Source organism: Suncus etruscus, chromosome 1 (assembly GCF_024139225.1).
Source record: "Suncus etruscus isolate mSunEtr1 chromosome 1, mSunEtr1.pri.cur, whole genome shotgun sequence".
Classification (NCBI taxonomy): domain Eukaryota; kingdom Metazoa; phylum Chordata; class Mammalia; order Eulipotyphla; family Soricidae; genus Suncus; species Suncus etruscus.
In genome coordinates, this window is record NC_064848.1 from 67723105 (window position 1) to 67740387 (window position 17283).

Sequence of the window (17283 nt, forward strand, 5' to 3'; positions counted from 1 at the left end):
ATTTTCCTATCAAATAGACAAATCTGACCAAAGCTGAACCCTGTCTTCAACTTCAGCCCCTTTCTTTTTTCTCTCATTCTCCCATTTATCTCCTAATAGCACAACTTTTCTTTGGTTTTCAGTCTTCAAGATTGAGAAGATGAAATGTTTCTAAATGCATCTGGTAGAACCCTAGAAATATATACACAGAGATTCACAATCCATTTCTAGGGCAAAGCAGGAAAAGCAGGTGAAATTTCCATTGTCTCTTAATTTTTCACCTGTAATTTGGTCTGCACGTGCAATTTAAGGTATAACATTTTTAACTTTATAAGAACCCAAGAAGATTTTTCTGAATGTGTTTCATATTTCTTTGAGCTACAGATTGTACTCTCCACCTTAATGCCCTCCACTCTCTAACGAGTAGGCATGGTTATTTTAGCAATAGATAAGAGTCATATAAAGATGATTTATTTCACAGATAGGATGAGGAAAAATGAATGTTGATATTTCTAAAACTATATACAGCCTGAAAACTCATTCCAGAGACTAGGTGACATTTTAAATTGGTAATCCTCCTAATTATCCAAACCCTAGGAAATCATATGGAATATAGCCACCGCTCTAGTATGAATGTACACGAGTTCTGTGAACCCATTACTAACAGCATGTTCTCTTAGAAGAATGGCACAGTATCTGTGTCAGCACAGTGTGATACTGCAGATAGAATGCACACACAGCCTCTTGGTATTTACCTTTTTGAGGAAATTTTTCGCTATCAAAGTTTAAAAAAATAAAATGTTCTTAAATTTTCTACAATAAGCAATACTTTAATTTCTTTTTGAGCATTGCCTCTAGATACTGGTTTGCTAAATGGTCAAATTTATACATGTAAATTTAAGTAAACAATGTATGATTTTTTGTGGGGCAGCAAATGGTAAGCAAAAATGCCCAAAGTTAGCTCTTGGTTTTCCTGTTTACTACTAGGCAAACTTACACTGGTTGTTCAATGCCTCTAGTGTTCAGTTTTGTTATTTCAGTATACCTACTTCTACTGGGCATAATAATGCTATGTGTCTTATGTTTATGGTGACAATTTAGAGCCATGAAAATGCTAAGAATAAAAACCTCAATGAGATAAGAAGGGATGTTACTATTAATCTGAAATTGCAGTGATGACCAAGCATCATTCTTTAAAATAATTTTTATTGATACCAAAGTGAATTACAAACAAGTCTTTTACAGTTGTATTTAAGGTACATAGTGACAGTAAATTAGGGCCATTCCCACCACCAGTGTTGACCTTCCTCCACCATAGTTCCAAGAATGCATCCGATCCTCCACCCTTAGCCCCTGGACTGCTAGTGTAACAGGTCCCTTTTTGTGTAGCTTGTTGTAGTTTGGGTCTCTTGATACTATTGTTGTTGACTTTGGTTTGAAATTTAGGTCTGACCATTTTTTACTTCCACTCAATGCTCCTGAGACAGCTTGGTCCCTGAGTCCCATCTACTTTTTTTTCTTCTCAATTTGTAGGAAGACATAGAAATATGAGGCTGGACTAAATGGCATTCCTACCAGCAGTGAATGAGAGTTCCTTTCCCCACCCCCATACCCACCAGCACTGATTGTTCTTGTTCTTTGTGATGTGTGCAAGTTTCTGTAGCATGAGATGGTACCTCATTGTTGTTTTGATTTGCATTTCCCTGATGATTAGTGATGTGGAGCATTTTTTTATGTGCTTTTTGGCCATTTGTATTTCTTCTTGAGAAATTGTTAATTTCTTCTCCCCATTTTTGATGTGGTTAGATGTTTTACTCCTGTTAAGTTCTGTCAGTACTTTGTATATCTTAGATATTAGCCCCTTATCTGATAGATGTTGGGTGAATAGTTTCTCCCATTCTGTGGGTGGATTTTGTATCCTAGGCACTATTTCCTTTGAGATGCAGAAGCTTCTCAGTTTAATATGGTCTCAGCTGTTTATCTCTTCTTTCACTTGTTTGGAGAGTGATATTTCCTCCATGAAAAATGCCTTTAGTTTCAATGTCATAGAGTATGTTATCTACATGTTGTTCTATATACCTTATGTTTCGGGTCTGATATCAAGGTCTTAAATTTATTTAGATTTTACCTTTGTGCATGGTGTTAGGTGGACGTCTGAGTATCAGAATAAAGACAGATTCTCAGATCAGTGAAATAGACTTGAGTATTCAGAGAATGTTTCCCAGACATAAAATCAAGTTCTAACTTTGAAAGTAGACATTGGAAGAAACATTTTTTTTTCAACTCCAGCTTCCACAGTAATAACCCCTCCTACAGCCACATAAACCTCCCCAACTCTATGAAAATTGACTGGTAAGAAGAGCATGTATCTCATGTTTGCATTTCTCAAGACATTCCACAATTCCTGTTATATTTAACATGCAAATATGATTTTTAAAATTATGTGAAACAATATATTATGTTCATGTGACAGTTGTAATGAAACAAGATTGTTAAAGGTATATTAATTTTCTGTGCCTTATGTATTTTGAAAACAATCCATATTACAAAAAACTGTAATAATTATAAATAATGATTTAAAAAACAATTATAGAAACCAGAGTAATACTGCAGTGGTAGGGCATTTGCCTTGCATGCGGAGACCCAGGACAGTCCTTGGTTCGATCCCTGGCATCCCATATGGTCTCCCAAGCCAGGAGTGATTTCTGAGTGTATAGCCAGGAGTAACCCCTGAGTGTCACTGGGTGTGGTCGCAAAACCTAAACCAAAAAAAAAAATCATATGCTTAACTATACATTTCATACTATTTAATTCCTACAAAAATCCATAAAAAGAGAATATTATTAAACATGTTTAAAATTTGGAAAAAATTAGTCTCACCAACACCTATAATTTCATCAAGGAAATTTCTCTCTTATATACAAAAAGCCAGTAGTTGAAATAAATGTGACCCCTAAGCTCAAAGTTAGCATTGACTCAGGAGCCAAATGCTTATTGATATTTTCATTCTCACTTTTAACCTTCTTTTTTTTTCCAGGTAGTTCTAGATGTTGGTTGTGGATCAGGAATACTGTCCTTCTTTGCTGTCCAGGCTGGAGCTAAGAGAGTATATGCAGTTGAAGCCAGTTCAGTAGCACAGTATGCTGAGGTAATGTGACTGTTGTTTTTTTTTTCCAGCTACAACCAACCTAGGATCTCCATAAATTTCAAGACACCAGGTGATAGAGTCTTTTAAACTTATGGTTTCTAGAAATCTCTTTGTACTAGCCTGAATTTTGTTATTGTTGCTGTGATTGACTTTTGAGAGAGAATATCTTCACTATATCATAATTGATATGAAATCAATTATTTTTAAATATAGATGATGCTATCAGGTTCAGCTTCTGTGGAAAATAGTATGAAGATTTCTCATTTTCATATGACCTAGCAATTCCACCTCTCAATATATATACCCCAAACACAAATTGAAAAGATATCTACACAACTTCATTCAACTCAGCACTTATTACAATAGCCAAGACCTGGAAACAAGCTAAATTGTCCACTAACAAATGAATATTTAAGAAGTTTTAGTACCATATTCCGGTGTATAAGATGACTGGTCGTATAAGACGACCGCTACTTTTCCTGTTAAAATATAGGTTTTGGGCTCTATTCGCTGAATAAGACTACCTCTCTTTTAATGCACACCAACTGGAAATTTAAAAAAGAGAAAAAAGAGTAGAACCCTCAAAGGTTAACAGTATGTGTTTAATAAAGCTAGACTTTGGAGTACCAACAATCATTTTACATTTGTCACATTTGTCATATGTAGTGAGTGGCTGTGATTTTTTTTTTTTTTTTTTTTTTGGTTTTTGGCTGTGATTTTTTTTTTTCATTGTGATCTACATAGAGAACAGGGAGAGGGGCCCTTCTCCAAGAGCAGCTGTCTGGGGTGCAGTGATTAATAGGACCGCTAGAGAGAGACAAAGTGCCTCTTCTGTGTCTCATAAAAGCTAACCAGATAAGTGGGGGGCAATAACTTTAATAACCACACTAAAACAAAGAAATCGACCAAAAATACGAGCACGAGGGACCATGTGGGGCGCAGAGATTCGAGCCGATGACCTCCTGCATGAAAGGCAGACGCCTGCCTCCATGTGATCTCTCAGGCCCCTTCTTTTCCCTCTTCATGGACTCTGCCATGATGCCTTTCTCAAGACCACGGCATTTTTTGTTTGTTTGTTTGTTTGTTTTGTTCTGTTTTTGGGGTGCTTAGCGTTATTGTTGGAACTCTTAATAGATATTTGACACTTCATTTCGTAGGGGTGGACTGTTTCACCTTCTTTTTCTCCTTCGTCTCTCAAACAGATGGCGAGAGCCTCTGGAAGAATTCTGCTTATTCCCGGCATATTAGACTTTTACCCCAGTTTATCATTTTTCTCCTCTTCAAACAAAACCACATAACTTGAACTAGCTAGTCCTGCCCCCCAATTAGAGGGGGAAATAAAGGAGATCAGGACCAAACAGGTGTAAGACTACGAAGTAATAGGATAGGTACAGAGGGGACCACATATTCTAGCAGCCCTGGGGGTGAGGAAAGAGGATATGGAAGGTAGGACAAAAACGGAGGAGTAGGGAAGACAAACCGGTGATGGGAATCCCCCCTGATTTTATGTAAATATGTACCTAAAATATTATTGTCAACAATATGTAAGCCACTATGATCCGGATCTCCAGGTGGGTTTCTGGGAGGAGCTCATGGGGCACCCTGGGTTTTCCCCACTCCCAGGCCGGGTCTGGGGACCGGCCTAGGTTGGGCTTAAATCCCTGTCCTTCGGGCTTGGGAGGGTCTCTCTCCCTTCCTGGAGCTGGATTTTTAGCAGCACGGGCGGGCAGCTGGCAGACCTCCGTATGTGCCAGCGGCCTTTTGGCCTGGCCTAGGGTGGGGGGCCCGGACCTGGGTCACCCGAACCCCCTCTCCCCCTTTCCTCCGGATCTCCAGGTGGGTTTCTGGGAGGAGCTGATGGGGCACCCTGGGTTTTCCCCACTCCCAGGCCGGCTCTAGAGGGTGGATCAGGGGGTGTAGTTTGATCTGGGGGAGGCAAATAATTTCTCAGCTATACTCAGGCTGTCACTGGCAATTTCATACCAGTCTACATTTTGAAACCGCGGGGGGCTAGCGCCCCCGCGCGATCATATGCTCCTCCCAACCATCAGTACCCCAGATTTACCCTTCTCTAACTTCAGTAACACACAGCTTCAATCTCTGACCAAAGACATACAGTAGATCTTACAAATCCCAGAACTATTTAGAAGGACACAAATCGAACACATATTGAACACATATATTTTTTGAATATTTTATGGTTATTTTCTTTAACTGCTGTAACTCTCTATATATTCTTCTACCATGATGTTTCTATCCACTTTTCATCTTGTCTTTTCTTTGTAAGCTGTTCAGTAAGGATTGTGGTGGAACTATCCCTCAGTTTGATGCCTATGATTGAACTATGTCATGGAAATTGCTGGTCTTGTTCCTATTGCCTCCAGATGCACCAATAACGCTTCGTGGCATTGATCCTTGTTTGCATAGACACATTAAAATGGGAAAACACTATACATACAGATTAGTTATTATCTAATAAATCTCATTACAATGTACCTTACACCCTGAATATTGATATAATGACCTGGCATAGGCCTCAGTTGAATGGGCATTCTCCATTCACGCTGGAACCAGGCAAGCTATCTACGAAACATCCAAGGTCTTTTATAGCAACAGTTGGAAGCAGTCCTCTACCAGGAAAGACACTACCAAGGGTGTGACATCGACCTCCTAATAAGACACTTCCGTTTACACTGAGAAGACGTGACAACAACAATGACCTGCGAGAAGACATGACAACAACGATGACCTGCTCTACAGGACATGGTTCTCTCTATTGCCCCTTAAGTGTGAGGTGAAACGAGAGGATGCTCTGCACCATCCTGACTGCAATATGGGATATGCAGACTCCAGGATCTTTAATACAGAAGAATGATACCAACAACAGAGACTATGTGAGGAATGGAGGTGTATTGCCACTACAGACTATGACTTGAATTGGACAAACTAGTTTGCCTGGAGCCTAGAGTCAGTCCTGTGCCAGGAAACTTCAGGGGTAGGGTCTCCATGTATTTAGACCATAATTTGTCTTTCCATGTCCCTTATGTTTTGGTGGGCCTATGCAAACAAATGCCACTTTAATATTGTTTTTTACTATGTTCTCTTGACTCCAATCCTTAAGAAAAACAACCCATTAAAACTTTTGAGGTTAACTTAAACTAGTAAGCATGTGCATGGAACTAGATAAATGTACTTTGCCCTCAATGTTTAAAGAGTTACATAAGTCTAATATCTTTAGATTATATGGTGTGCTGCTAAGAAACAATATGTACTACAACTGGGGATTTGAGGGACAAAGTAATTGTATTGTACATGGGTTCAGTTTTGTTTTTCTTAATGTTCTTTGGCTGAAAGTTCAAGGCTGGGATATCATCGATGGAACTACTGAGAATCCTGTTTATGGGTGATTGGGCTTCCACTGTAACTTTACCCTGTCCTCTTTCTTTGCATCTTTGTTGTCATAATTAAAATAATAAAAAAATAATTAATAAAAAAAAAAAAAAAAAAAGCTAACCAGAGGACTGAAAACTGGAAAGCCGCATACCCAGAGGCTGGATGAGATGCGACGCTTGGTAACTCAGCTCCTTTGTATGCTCTGAAAGATGAATCAGGACAAGCAGAAGACTGAGCACCAGAAAGCTGCATACCAGCCATGACACCCGGCAGCTGGATGGGATGCAGTGCTTGGTAACTCAGCTCTTCTGTGTGTCCTGAAAGATGAATCAGGATAAGCAGAGGACTGAGTGGGATGCAGCAGTAAGAGGGGGGTTGATCACTCGTCCCTGAAGCTGGAGTAAGCTTCAGCATGCAGTATACTGGAGTATAAGATGCCCCCTGACTTTTAAGAAGTTTTTCATGGGTTAAAAAGTTGTCTTATACGCCGGAAAATACGGTATATATTCACAAAGAATATTATGCAGCTATAAGAAAGGAGGGTTTTTATTGGGCTGTTGTGCTTTACACTACATTAATCATAGTTTTATGCATTGATCTTTCTAATAGCATACCCACCTGCCTCTTACAGTTTTCCACAGCATGAATAGAACTGGTTGATATTATGCTAAGCAAAATATCAGAGGGAGAAGGACCAGATGACATCACTCATCTGTAACATGTATAGAAATAAACCAAGAAATTACATAGCATTGAACGATGTTAAACCTTCAACATTGGATTAAAAAACACAAATTATTAAACAAGGAGGAAGCAGGGTGGCGGGCAGGAAGAAGTAGTCTAGAAATCCCATTAAAATAGTAATAGAAGGTCTTGGGCAATTTGGTGATGCTGAGAAGCATTAACTGAAACCATAAATATTGGGGTCAGAGCAGTAGGATAGTGATAGGGCTCTGGCTTTGCATACAGTTGACCCAGGTTCAATCCTGAGCACCTCCAGGAATGATTTCTGAGAGCAGAGAGCAGAACCAGAAGTGACCCCTGAGCACAGCCAAAACAACACAAAAAGCGATAAACAACATTAAACACTGTCACTTAGCTACCTTTCCTATAACAATCATTTATGAAACATTCATGATAATGAAAGTATAACAAAATTTCTTTTTCCCTTCCACTGGGATGAAGGGATGAATGTTTTCCACTGTTTGATTATCTATTAGATGAAGTCATACTGTCTTGAGTTAGATTTATTTTATTTCTCAGTACTATTCTGTCAGTAACTAGTCCACTCAATTTAAATTTTACTTTTGGCTCAAGCGTCTGTGGGTGCACAGTTAGATGAGCAGATAGGGGACTATATTGCAAGGAACTTTTCCATATTCCAGATTTTGATCGGAAGACATGGGATTGCTTTGTTTTATATATAGTGCTCTGTTATCATGATGAAATAGTGTACAAATATTAGAGAAAAAGTCAAAGTCAAGAGTCAGGTAATGATAGCTTTTCAGTAATGTTCAGAGTTAATAATAACCCAATCAAGCTACGAAGATTGGCTGTGTATGTGCACGCCTTGAACAGAGTATTGTGCTTGTCATTCACACTTGGAGGTCTGAATTTAAATGACAGAGAAGATGGCAGAGAGGAAAGCTTGACTGCTGCTCAGAAACTTTCTCTAACCCTGGACAACTGGTTGGTTTGATGATTGGTTGATTGTCTTTGGATTGAGTAAGCCAAGAATCACTGAAAAAAGTAGACTAGAATATCTTGTTTGGAAAGAAAGAGGGCAGGGCCTAAACAATAGGCTCATTGATGTACTATTTTCTAACAATTTATAAACAAAATAATTTTTATCATTTGTTTTTCACCATTTAGTCTTGTGGGGGAAACTGTCTTCCCATCAATCCATTTGGAAATTTGGAGCCAACCCCTATAATACTGGGTCAGTTGCACTGGAAATTTAAGTGAATGGATCCAGCTTCATTCATGTCCTTCAGTGCTAGGGATCACCAAGGCTGTACTCAGTATTGTTCTGAGGTCCATGTTTCAGATGCCCTAGCACAGATCAAACTCTGGTCCTTGCACATACAAGGTATGTGCCCCTAACCACTGAACCATCTGCATAGCTATTCAACAATTGAAAGTAAGTTTATTGGGACCAGGGAGGTAGTTAAAATCTACAAGAGCCTGAGTTTGAGCCCCAGCACTGCATGCTGCACCCTTCCCTACCACATACCACCAGGTAAACTAGAGTTTTTCAATAAAGCACTGAACCACCAATCACAAAGAGCACTTGGGAAATAAAATTGAAATATAGTATTTTTAAAATGAAATATAAAGTATACATAAAAAGAAAGTTTGTAAAATGCGTATTGGGTGACAATATGAGAATATCGTTCTATGCCTACTACAACCTTTTGTAAGTGATTTCGCTTTTCTTTTACGCTCATGTGTCTCACTATGATCACTTTACCTACATAACAGGCACCCACAAGTTTAAATTTTCAGCTTTTTATTTCTCTTGTTCTTTATGATTTTTATGGTGTATCTCTCTATCCCTAACAACATGGAATTTTCACAAATGAAATCAGAAGATATCTGTTCTTAAATAATTTTATCTATCAGCATTATATTATTTGGTTTATTTTGTTGATATAGATATAACTGTGGTTTATTTAACTTCAACCATTACAAAACATTCCATTGTTTGAATACTCAAGTTGCTAGTCACCTATGCTATTGGCAGGCTATGATTGACTTCCTTAAGAAAGTAATACTGGGACCAGAGAGATAGTGTGGAGGTAGGGCGTTTGCCTTTTATGCAGAAGGACGGTGGTTCGAATCCCGGCATCCCATATGGTCCCCTGAGCCTGCCAGTGTAGGGAGCTTCTTAGAATAGGCAGAATACTTAGTTAAAATGAAGTACCTAGTGACTTTGCTTAAAGCAGGTAACCTCAGGAATTAAATGTAAAACATTTAAGGTCACCATATATCCCACCTGCAGGCAGTCTTGAGAAATTACTTAAGGGCACCAAACAGAGAGCCATAATCAAAACAGGTAGCCTCAAGAATTAACTTGTATACCCCACCTCCCGAAGATAGGCTCCATTATCAGTTCATCCTGACTTAGTAGAGACAGATCTCATTATCTGCATATTATCTCATTTGCTAATGGATCTTGTTATGCCTGTTCAATAGGTATGAGCAGAACTATGCCCACAAAAAGTATATAAGCTGGGCCTTGAGTTTCAATAAATGGGAATTGGGTTCAGTCTTGGCTGAAATCCTTTTCCCACTTTTGTCTGTCTTCGTGTCTGTCTTTGTCTGTTGTCATGTCTGTCTTTGTGTCTTTGTGTTTGCATCTCCCTCCAAAAAAGAATAACCACATCTTAACTGGGGTGTCCCTGCAGGAAGGGCACCCACATGCCAGGAGCGATTTCTGAGAGCAGAGCCAGGAGTAACCCCTGAGTGCTGCTGGGTGTGACCCAAAAACCAAAAAAAAAAAAAAGTAAAAAAGTATTGCTATGATTATTTTTGCATTCATTGCCCACTACATCCTTGCTAGAACTTCTTAGTATAAACATTTTTCAAAGTGTTTGTAACAATTTTTACTTCCTCTAGTGGTAACTAAGTGCATTCAACATTTTGTCAGCACTTGCTACTGTCATCTTCCAGGGCTTTTGCCTATATGATATTTATTACATGAAATATATACATATATATATTATGGTTTTTTTTGTTTTTGGGTCACACCCAGAAGCACTCAGGGATTACTCCTGGCTCTATGCTCAGAAATTGCCCCTGGTAGGCACGGGGAACCATATGGGATGCCGGGATTTGAACCACCATCCTTCTACATGAAAGGCAAAAGCCTTACCTCCATGCTATCTCTCCGGTCCCTATATATTATGGTTTTAATTTATACTCTTTTTCCCTTTTGTGAAGTTCATTTGTACATCTATTGAAATGTTCTGCTGTACATATATTTTATTGCATTTAAAAACAATCATATTCCTGAAAATAATTCCTTTCTTTAGAAAGAATGTGTACTCTTGAGTTCTTAATTTTAGCCTTGTGATTATTTAAAGTTTTCAATTGCACTTAAAAATAATCTAGTTCACTAAGTATTACCAAGCCTTGCAGAAAGTTGGTTATCTGGCCAAAATTTGCAAGTCATAGAACTATCTCTGATGAACCTGGGCTCACTACTCAGTACTCTTATTTTATCTTTTTCTTTTAAATTACGCTATTTAAACTTCATGATCACAAGGTTGTTCCTAATAAACCTGGGTTTCTGTTTGTATCTTAAGATACAAATTTGTTCATAATTGAGTTTGCTATACAATGTACAAGACACTTTTGTTTCTTGTGAATGAATATCTTAAAAAGATGTTTTGGATGGGATTTCGGGGAGAAAGGATACTCGGATTTTCAAAGGGGTGAAAGGGGAAAGTATATGGAAGGGGCAGGAAAGAAAAGAGAAAATAAATTAAAAAGAAAAGGAGAGGAAAAGAAAAAAAGAAAAAAGAAAAAGAAAAAAAACAGTAGTGAGAAGAGTAGAGAAAAGAGTGAGGGAATGCTAGTTTGTTTGATGAATAGGGCCTGTAGTATAAGTCTATAGGTCACAGTTGCTGCTTCGGTGGTCTGGCTGGTCACGTGCTTCAAGTCCTAAATGAAGGTATTACCTAGGGATAAAGGGAATGTTAAAGAGTTTTATCGGGACATTCTCGTAGTGCAAGATGGGTATGATATCTCATGTGATTGATCCCTGAGATGCAATCTTAGTTTGTCCACCCTTTGTATCCAAGAATGCCTGTAGACAGAAAAGCTGAGAGGTTATTTTAAGTATAGAAAGATTAAGGCATTAAAACATATTTTTGGGTCTAATTTCGAGGTCTTTGATCTATTTGAATTGATTTTTGTATAAGGAGTGAGGTATGGGTCAAATTTGAATTTCTTGCATGTGGTTTTCCAGTTGTACCAACACAATTTGTTGAAAAGACTTTCTTTGTCCCATTTCAAGTTCTTGGCTCTTTTGTCAAATATCAGTTGACTGTATATCTGAGGGCTTATGTCTGGAAATTCTGTTCTAACCCACTAGTCTGAGGCTCTGTCTTTGTACCAGTACCATGCTGTTTTGATCACTATGGCTTTATAGTATAGCTTTAGGTTAGATAAGGAGATTCCACCAGCTTCCTGTTTTTTAGTATGTGTTTGGCTATCCTGGGTCTTTTGTGGTTCCAGATAAATTTTATGATTGATTGTTCTAAGTTTTCACCCCGCAATCCCATCCATATTCCCCACATTAAAACTCTTCACCCTTAGTTCCTATTCCATTAGGCATCAAGAATGACCTCCTATCCTAGCGAACCAGTACACAGCATGCAAGCGAAGGGACAACCAGTAAAACCCACACCTCGCCCTCTACAAGAAAAGGCAACCAACTCCCCTGCTGACTCATGCTGCGTGGTCCTTCTTACCAACCCTTCCTAACGTGGACTGTTACTTGAAACTGGACTTAGCTCTACAAGTATCCCCCAATGCATGAACTCTTCTCAAGTGCTCCCTGCCACAAATCTTTTGCAAATCTCAAGAAGGTCAGGTTGGGAGATGAAAAGGTGCCCGGGAACACACACCACAAGAAAATCTCAAAAGACATTGGGGAAACCTATACTACCATCATAAGAATAAGACCTGTATTACACTACCTCTTTACCTGATTTTCCCCGAATGCAAGATACTTTCTTGCATCACCTTGTTCCTTTAATTAATTTTTTACTTCATTTCTTAAAAATCTTTTTTCTTGTCATATATATATATATATATATATATATATATATATATATATATATATATATATATGAGCACATATTTTTTATTTCTATTTTTATCTTTTTTGGGTGTGTGACATGTTTTTGTTTTCTTCTCTCTCCACCCCCAAATGCACCAGCAATATAATGTAGCACCATTTCTCCCTGCAAAGACACACTAAAAAAACGGGAAATCTTACGTATAAAAATGAGCTCTTATTTATTAGGGATATGAACTCATACTTGTTTACAATACAGGGGTATCTCCCACCTTGAAAATATGTCACGTGGACCCAACTTAAACCCCAGGTGATTAGACACCAACCGTCCAGCCTTGAACCCTGGACCACAGACATAGAAAAGACACACTTCTTCACAACAGCCACAGGAAACAAATCCCAACCGGGACATCCTTAATAGTGCTCGGACACCAACAAGTGCCAGCCCTAATATGATACCCTGACAATGAGGAAAATGGGAACAACTTGACCTAAGAGCAAGTTATCCTACCTCACCAGCTACAATAAGACAAAATCAGAAGACTTGTCACCCTTTGGTCTGTCCAAATGCCAAGATCACGATTTACAGATGACTGGCTGACAGAACCATGGCCAGACTGTATGTATCCTGGGACCAATAAAAAAGCCCTAGTCTAGGGTGTGAGCTACGACCTGCATAACAACTATGATCCCTAGTTCCAGAGGTCTGTCTGAGACTATTGCAATGGAAGGGGACCTCTGGAAACATAATGGAAGACACTATCCCAGGGCCCTTCCTAGGATCAGTGCAAAGACCAGGACCGCCAACCACAGAAGACGAATTAAAATGACACTGAGGGAACAGAACTTCTAGACCCACAAAGAAAGACATAATCATAAGTTCAACTCCTTGACTTGTGCAGATACCGAGACTTCTAGATATAGAGGTCTGATGTTATCACCCAGGACAGAGCAGAAGTCTTCCATACACCACAAAAGCACCAAGGGGAGAGTAAATGACCCTGAAAGATGTCTATAGTTAATCCCATGACAATATACTTCAAGGGTAGAGAAACCCTGTATCTCTTAGGCAAAGGAAATTCCTTTTGAATGACCCCAATATTTACTGTGCATCTGCAGGAGGGGGAAAAAAAGCACAAAACAATTTTTTATTATTATTTACTTCTCTATTTTTTTTTGTTGATTCCATTGTTGTAGTTTGGCTATTGAAGCGGATGTCTCCATTTATATTTATTTATTTATTTATTTTCTTCTTTTCTTTTCTTATGTGCTCTGCCACATTTTTTTTATCTCAATACCATGGCTTTTATATGGTGCTTACCCTTTTGTTTGTTTGTTTTTTTTTGGAATGCTCACTGGATATTTTATTTGACAGTTCTTTATATACTGTTGTGGTATTTCACCTTCTTTTTCCCCTTCATCTCTCAAACCAAGGATGAAAGCCTCTAGAAGGACTCCACCTATTTCCAGAGTATCATAAGACACACACACACCAACCCCACCTCCTAAGTGTGTTTTATGGAGCAAATGCCACCTGGAGCTGAAGCCTGAGTGCAGGGGAGGAGAGCATCTAAAAACTATGTGCATCTTATGGTCAGATGCATCTTATAGAGCAAAAATTATGGTAATTTCTCCAAGATAATTCTCATCCTAATTAAAAACATCAGCAAGATTGTTGACTTTTCATTGAAAGGAGCATCATTAGGGTCACTCTTACCCAGAGTGTTGCTACTATGCAATTATAAGGAGCTCAAACAACAGTCCATTTCCTTTTATTCAGAAAGAATAAAGAAAGGGGAAGGAAATTAAAATGTTTATACTTTTAAAACAATTTTAAACACGTTTAAGGAAGATCTTTTAAAATAGTTCATTTTACGTTATTGAAATCATTTCAATTTCTAGCTAAATTGTGAAAATAAAACCACTAGATTTGTGTATTGTTTACATTTTACCCCTTCGGGACTATCATTTACTCTTTTTTTTTTCCTTGCCATGCTGATACAATTTATGTGTGGCTAGACTTAAGAGATAGAGCTAGAAATATATACATTTACATTTTGTTCTGTGGATCCGTTAAATATATAGTCTTTTTTCTTAAAAATTTTAGATCAGATTTTTTAAGAATGAGGCAAAGCGGCTTTATTCCTAGAATAGCTTATATAACCAAAGAAAAACTTAATTTAAAGGTGAAATGAAGCTGTACAAGGACTAATACATTGAACTATTTGATTTTTTATGATACTGGCAAAAGACATTAGAGAGGCTACTGTCCAAGGGGAGACAATTTCCAAGGTCTTGAGGCCAAAAAAAATGTAACTGCCACATTTTCTTGACTAATATTCCCAAGGAGACTTTATTTTTTAGTTGTTTGTATCTTATTGATTGAGGTTCTGTGATTTACAATACTATTAATGATGGTTTTCCATGTACATAATACCACACTACACTCTTTCACCCAAGTTCCCCAAGGCCCTTTAATTTCAATCCTTCCCAAACTTAATTCTGTGGTTCAATTCTGCTGTTGTGTTGCCTTCTGTTGCTACCTTACTATGTATTTGTATAGAGACTTTAATTTTATTTATTTAAAAATTGGTGATGGTTGATGGTTGAGAGACGCTCCTAATAGTGGTGAAGAGGCCCTAATATTCTGTCCCAGTGATTCTTCTTGGCAAGCTGAATGGTTGAATGAAGAGTCTGAGGATGTGGTACTACTTGGGATGAGGATGTTGGCCACACAGTAGGTTCCTGGGACTCCATTTATAGAACCATACATGAAAGTTCTTGAGGATCTATAAGGTTATACATGGAAATGCTCAGGAGTCCACATGTGCTGTAGATTAAACCAGTATTGGGTGCCTTAGTCCCTCTATATTCTCCCCTTACCTGAGTCAGAATCTGTAAAGCATTACAGCAATTTTCCAATTAGTTTGAAGCACCTTCGTTTTACCTTTTATTTTACTCTCTGTAAAGGATGTTTCTATTGTCAGGAATCTTTCTTTTCTGTGTATCACTGGGCACATAGTGTGGGGGTGTGCATGGGGAGTGGTGTACAGAAATGGCTTTACACAATATGTAAAGACCCCAAAGAATAATTTTTGAAATAGATACTGACAAATCTCTTTTGCCTGTGAGGTCTTTGTGGCCTCTGATTGTGCAAGGAAAATGCTAGTTAAAACTGTATTGAGAAAGCCAAACTCAATGACAATAGATTTAAGAGACCCAAATTATAACAAACCAAACACAAAATGGACCTGTTACACTGGTAGTCCTGGGGGCGAGGGGTAGATGGGTGGGATGCATGCAGGAACTATAGTGGAAGGATATCAACACTAGTGGTGGGAATGGCCCTAGTTCACTGTCACTAAATGCCTGAAATACAACAGTGAAAGACTTGTAATTCACAATGGTCTCAATAAAAAAATTTAAAAATATATTGAGGAGCCAGAACTGTTAGAATCCCTGAAGGGTAAATGTAGCTTCAGCCTTTCCAATATGTTGCAAAATGCAGTATCATCCAAGCGCTTGATTCATGTCCTGGGTGTTGTGAGATGCTCTCCAAGGACCACAGCCCTCCCATCGCTGTGCCTGATAATCTGTGCCAGTTCCTTTTTCTACTTCATACTCTGACACTCACCTGTTCAGTTTGTAAGTGCCTCTATGTAAGTGTGAACAGCACACAAAAAATTTTCACTCTAAGAATAGGCTTTCATAGCAGCTCAGCACACAGTGCGTGGTGCTCCTTTTGACCTTTTCATTATTTGGTAATTGAACCAGCAGACATTTAATTCTTTCCTCTGGAGTCTTCATTAAATTGCTCGGAAAAGATAAAATTGCAATAAGAAAAGAAAGTGCATGTCTAACTACAATTGTCTGTCCCTGAATTCTTTTCTCATGCTAGCCTACTGGGTTTTAAGTAAATGGACTATTTTTAAATGGCATTGAATTTAATTTCAGTTGCATTTTGTGAGTTGGCCTGATTTTATAAGGGCAGACCCTTGGATGGAAAGATAATTCTGTCTGAAGAGCATGAACATTGAGTCATTTTTTTGCCAAATGGTCATGATCTTGCCTGAATGCAGCCAATGTGACATCTCTGGTTCAGTAGTAAGAGACCACACCTGTCCTAGGAACAAGTCAAAACTAAAAGTCTCTCAAGAATTCTGACCTTCCCAGGAGAAAAATGACCTAGCTTCTCTACTAAGTTCTGAAAGAAAAGGACATTTACTGAATCTTCCCAAGTAGTCTTGTGTGAACTGATACTTCTGGGGTCTTCTCAGAATGGGTAAAAGCAGATTCCCATTTCTGCCTGAAGACAAAAAAGCCCAAAACCACACCCTTCACCCTTTGACAGAAAAGGCCAAGCACAACAACTTGACTTTATCAAACTGCCAAACCACCAAATCTGTTTTTAATCTATAGATCCTGGACAATGAAGCCTCAAATTTCCTATTGGTGCCAGCTCAGTACTATCACAGAATATATGATAAAAAAGGGTACATAGAAATCTAGCAAGATTAGATCCTAAACAGTAACACAGAAGGCTCAACCGGTACCAACCATAATCAGCATAGACTTTAGTAACACCACTGAAACATAAAACAATTATTTCAAATTGACCCTTGGTGATTTTTGATAATTTTATTTGCCTTTGTGTTGTAACAAACAATGAAGTAAATATGTTTGTGACTGTAAAGGGACAGGCTAGGGTGGTGGTGGGAAATTGGGGACACGGATGAAGGGAAGATCACACTGATGATGGGATGTTTGATCATTTACTACCTAAAATGATTGTATTATGAATTACTTGATAATAACAGTTTTATAATACATTTTTTAAAATAAAATTCTGACCTAGGAGCCTTCCCACCTCAGGTCAACAAGAATCTCTTCCTTTTATATACTAAAAGCATATAGGAGGGATTCAAGACAGAGTACAGTGGGTAGGGCACTTGCCTTG

The 17283-nt window shown here is 38.3% G+C and overlaps 1 protein-coding gene across 1 annotated transcript in view; it reads left to right on the plus strand.

Annotated features, from left to right (window-relative positions):
- Nucleotides 1-17283, plus strand: part of LOC126007743 (histone-arginine methyltransferase CARM1-like) — a 255607-nt gene that overhangs the window by 114608 nt on the left and 123716 nt on the right. Inside the window, 2 exon segments of the mRNA XM_049772770.1 lie at nt 3017-3132; nt 8039-8046. Of these exon segments, the coding sequence (XP_049628727.1) occupies nt 3017-3132; nt 8039-8046 (124 nt within the window).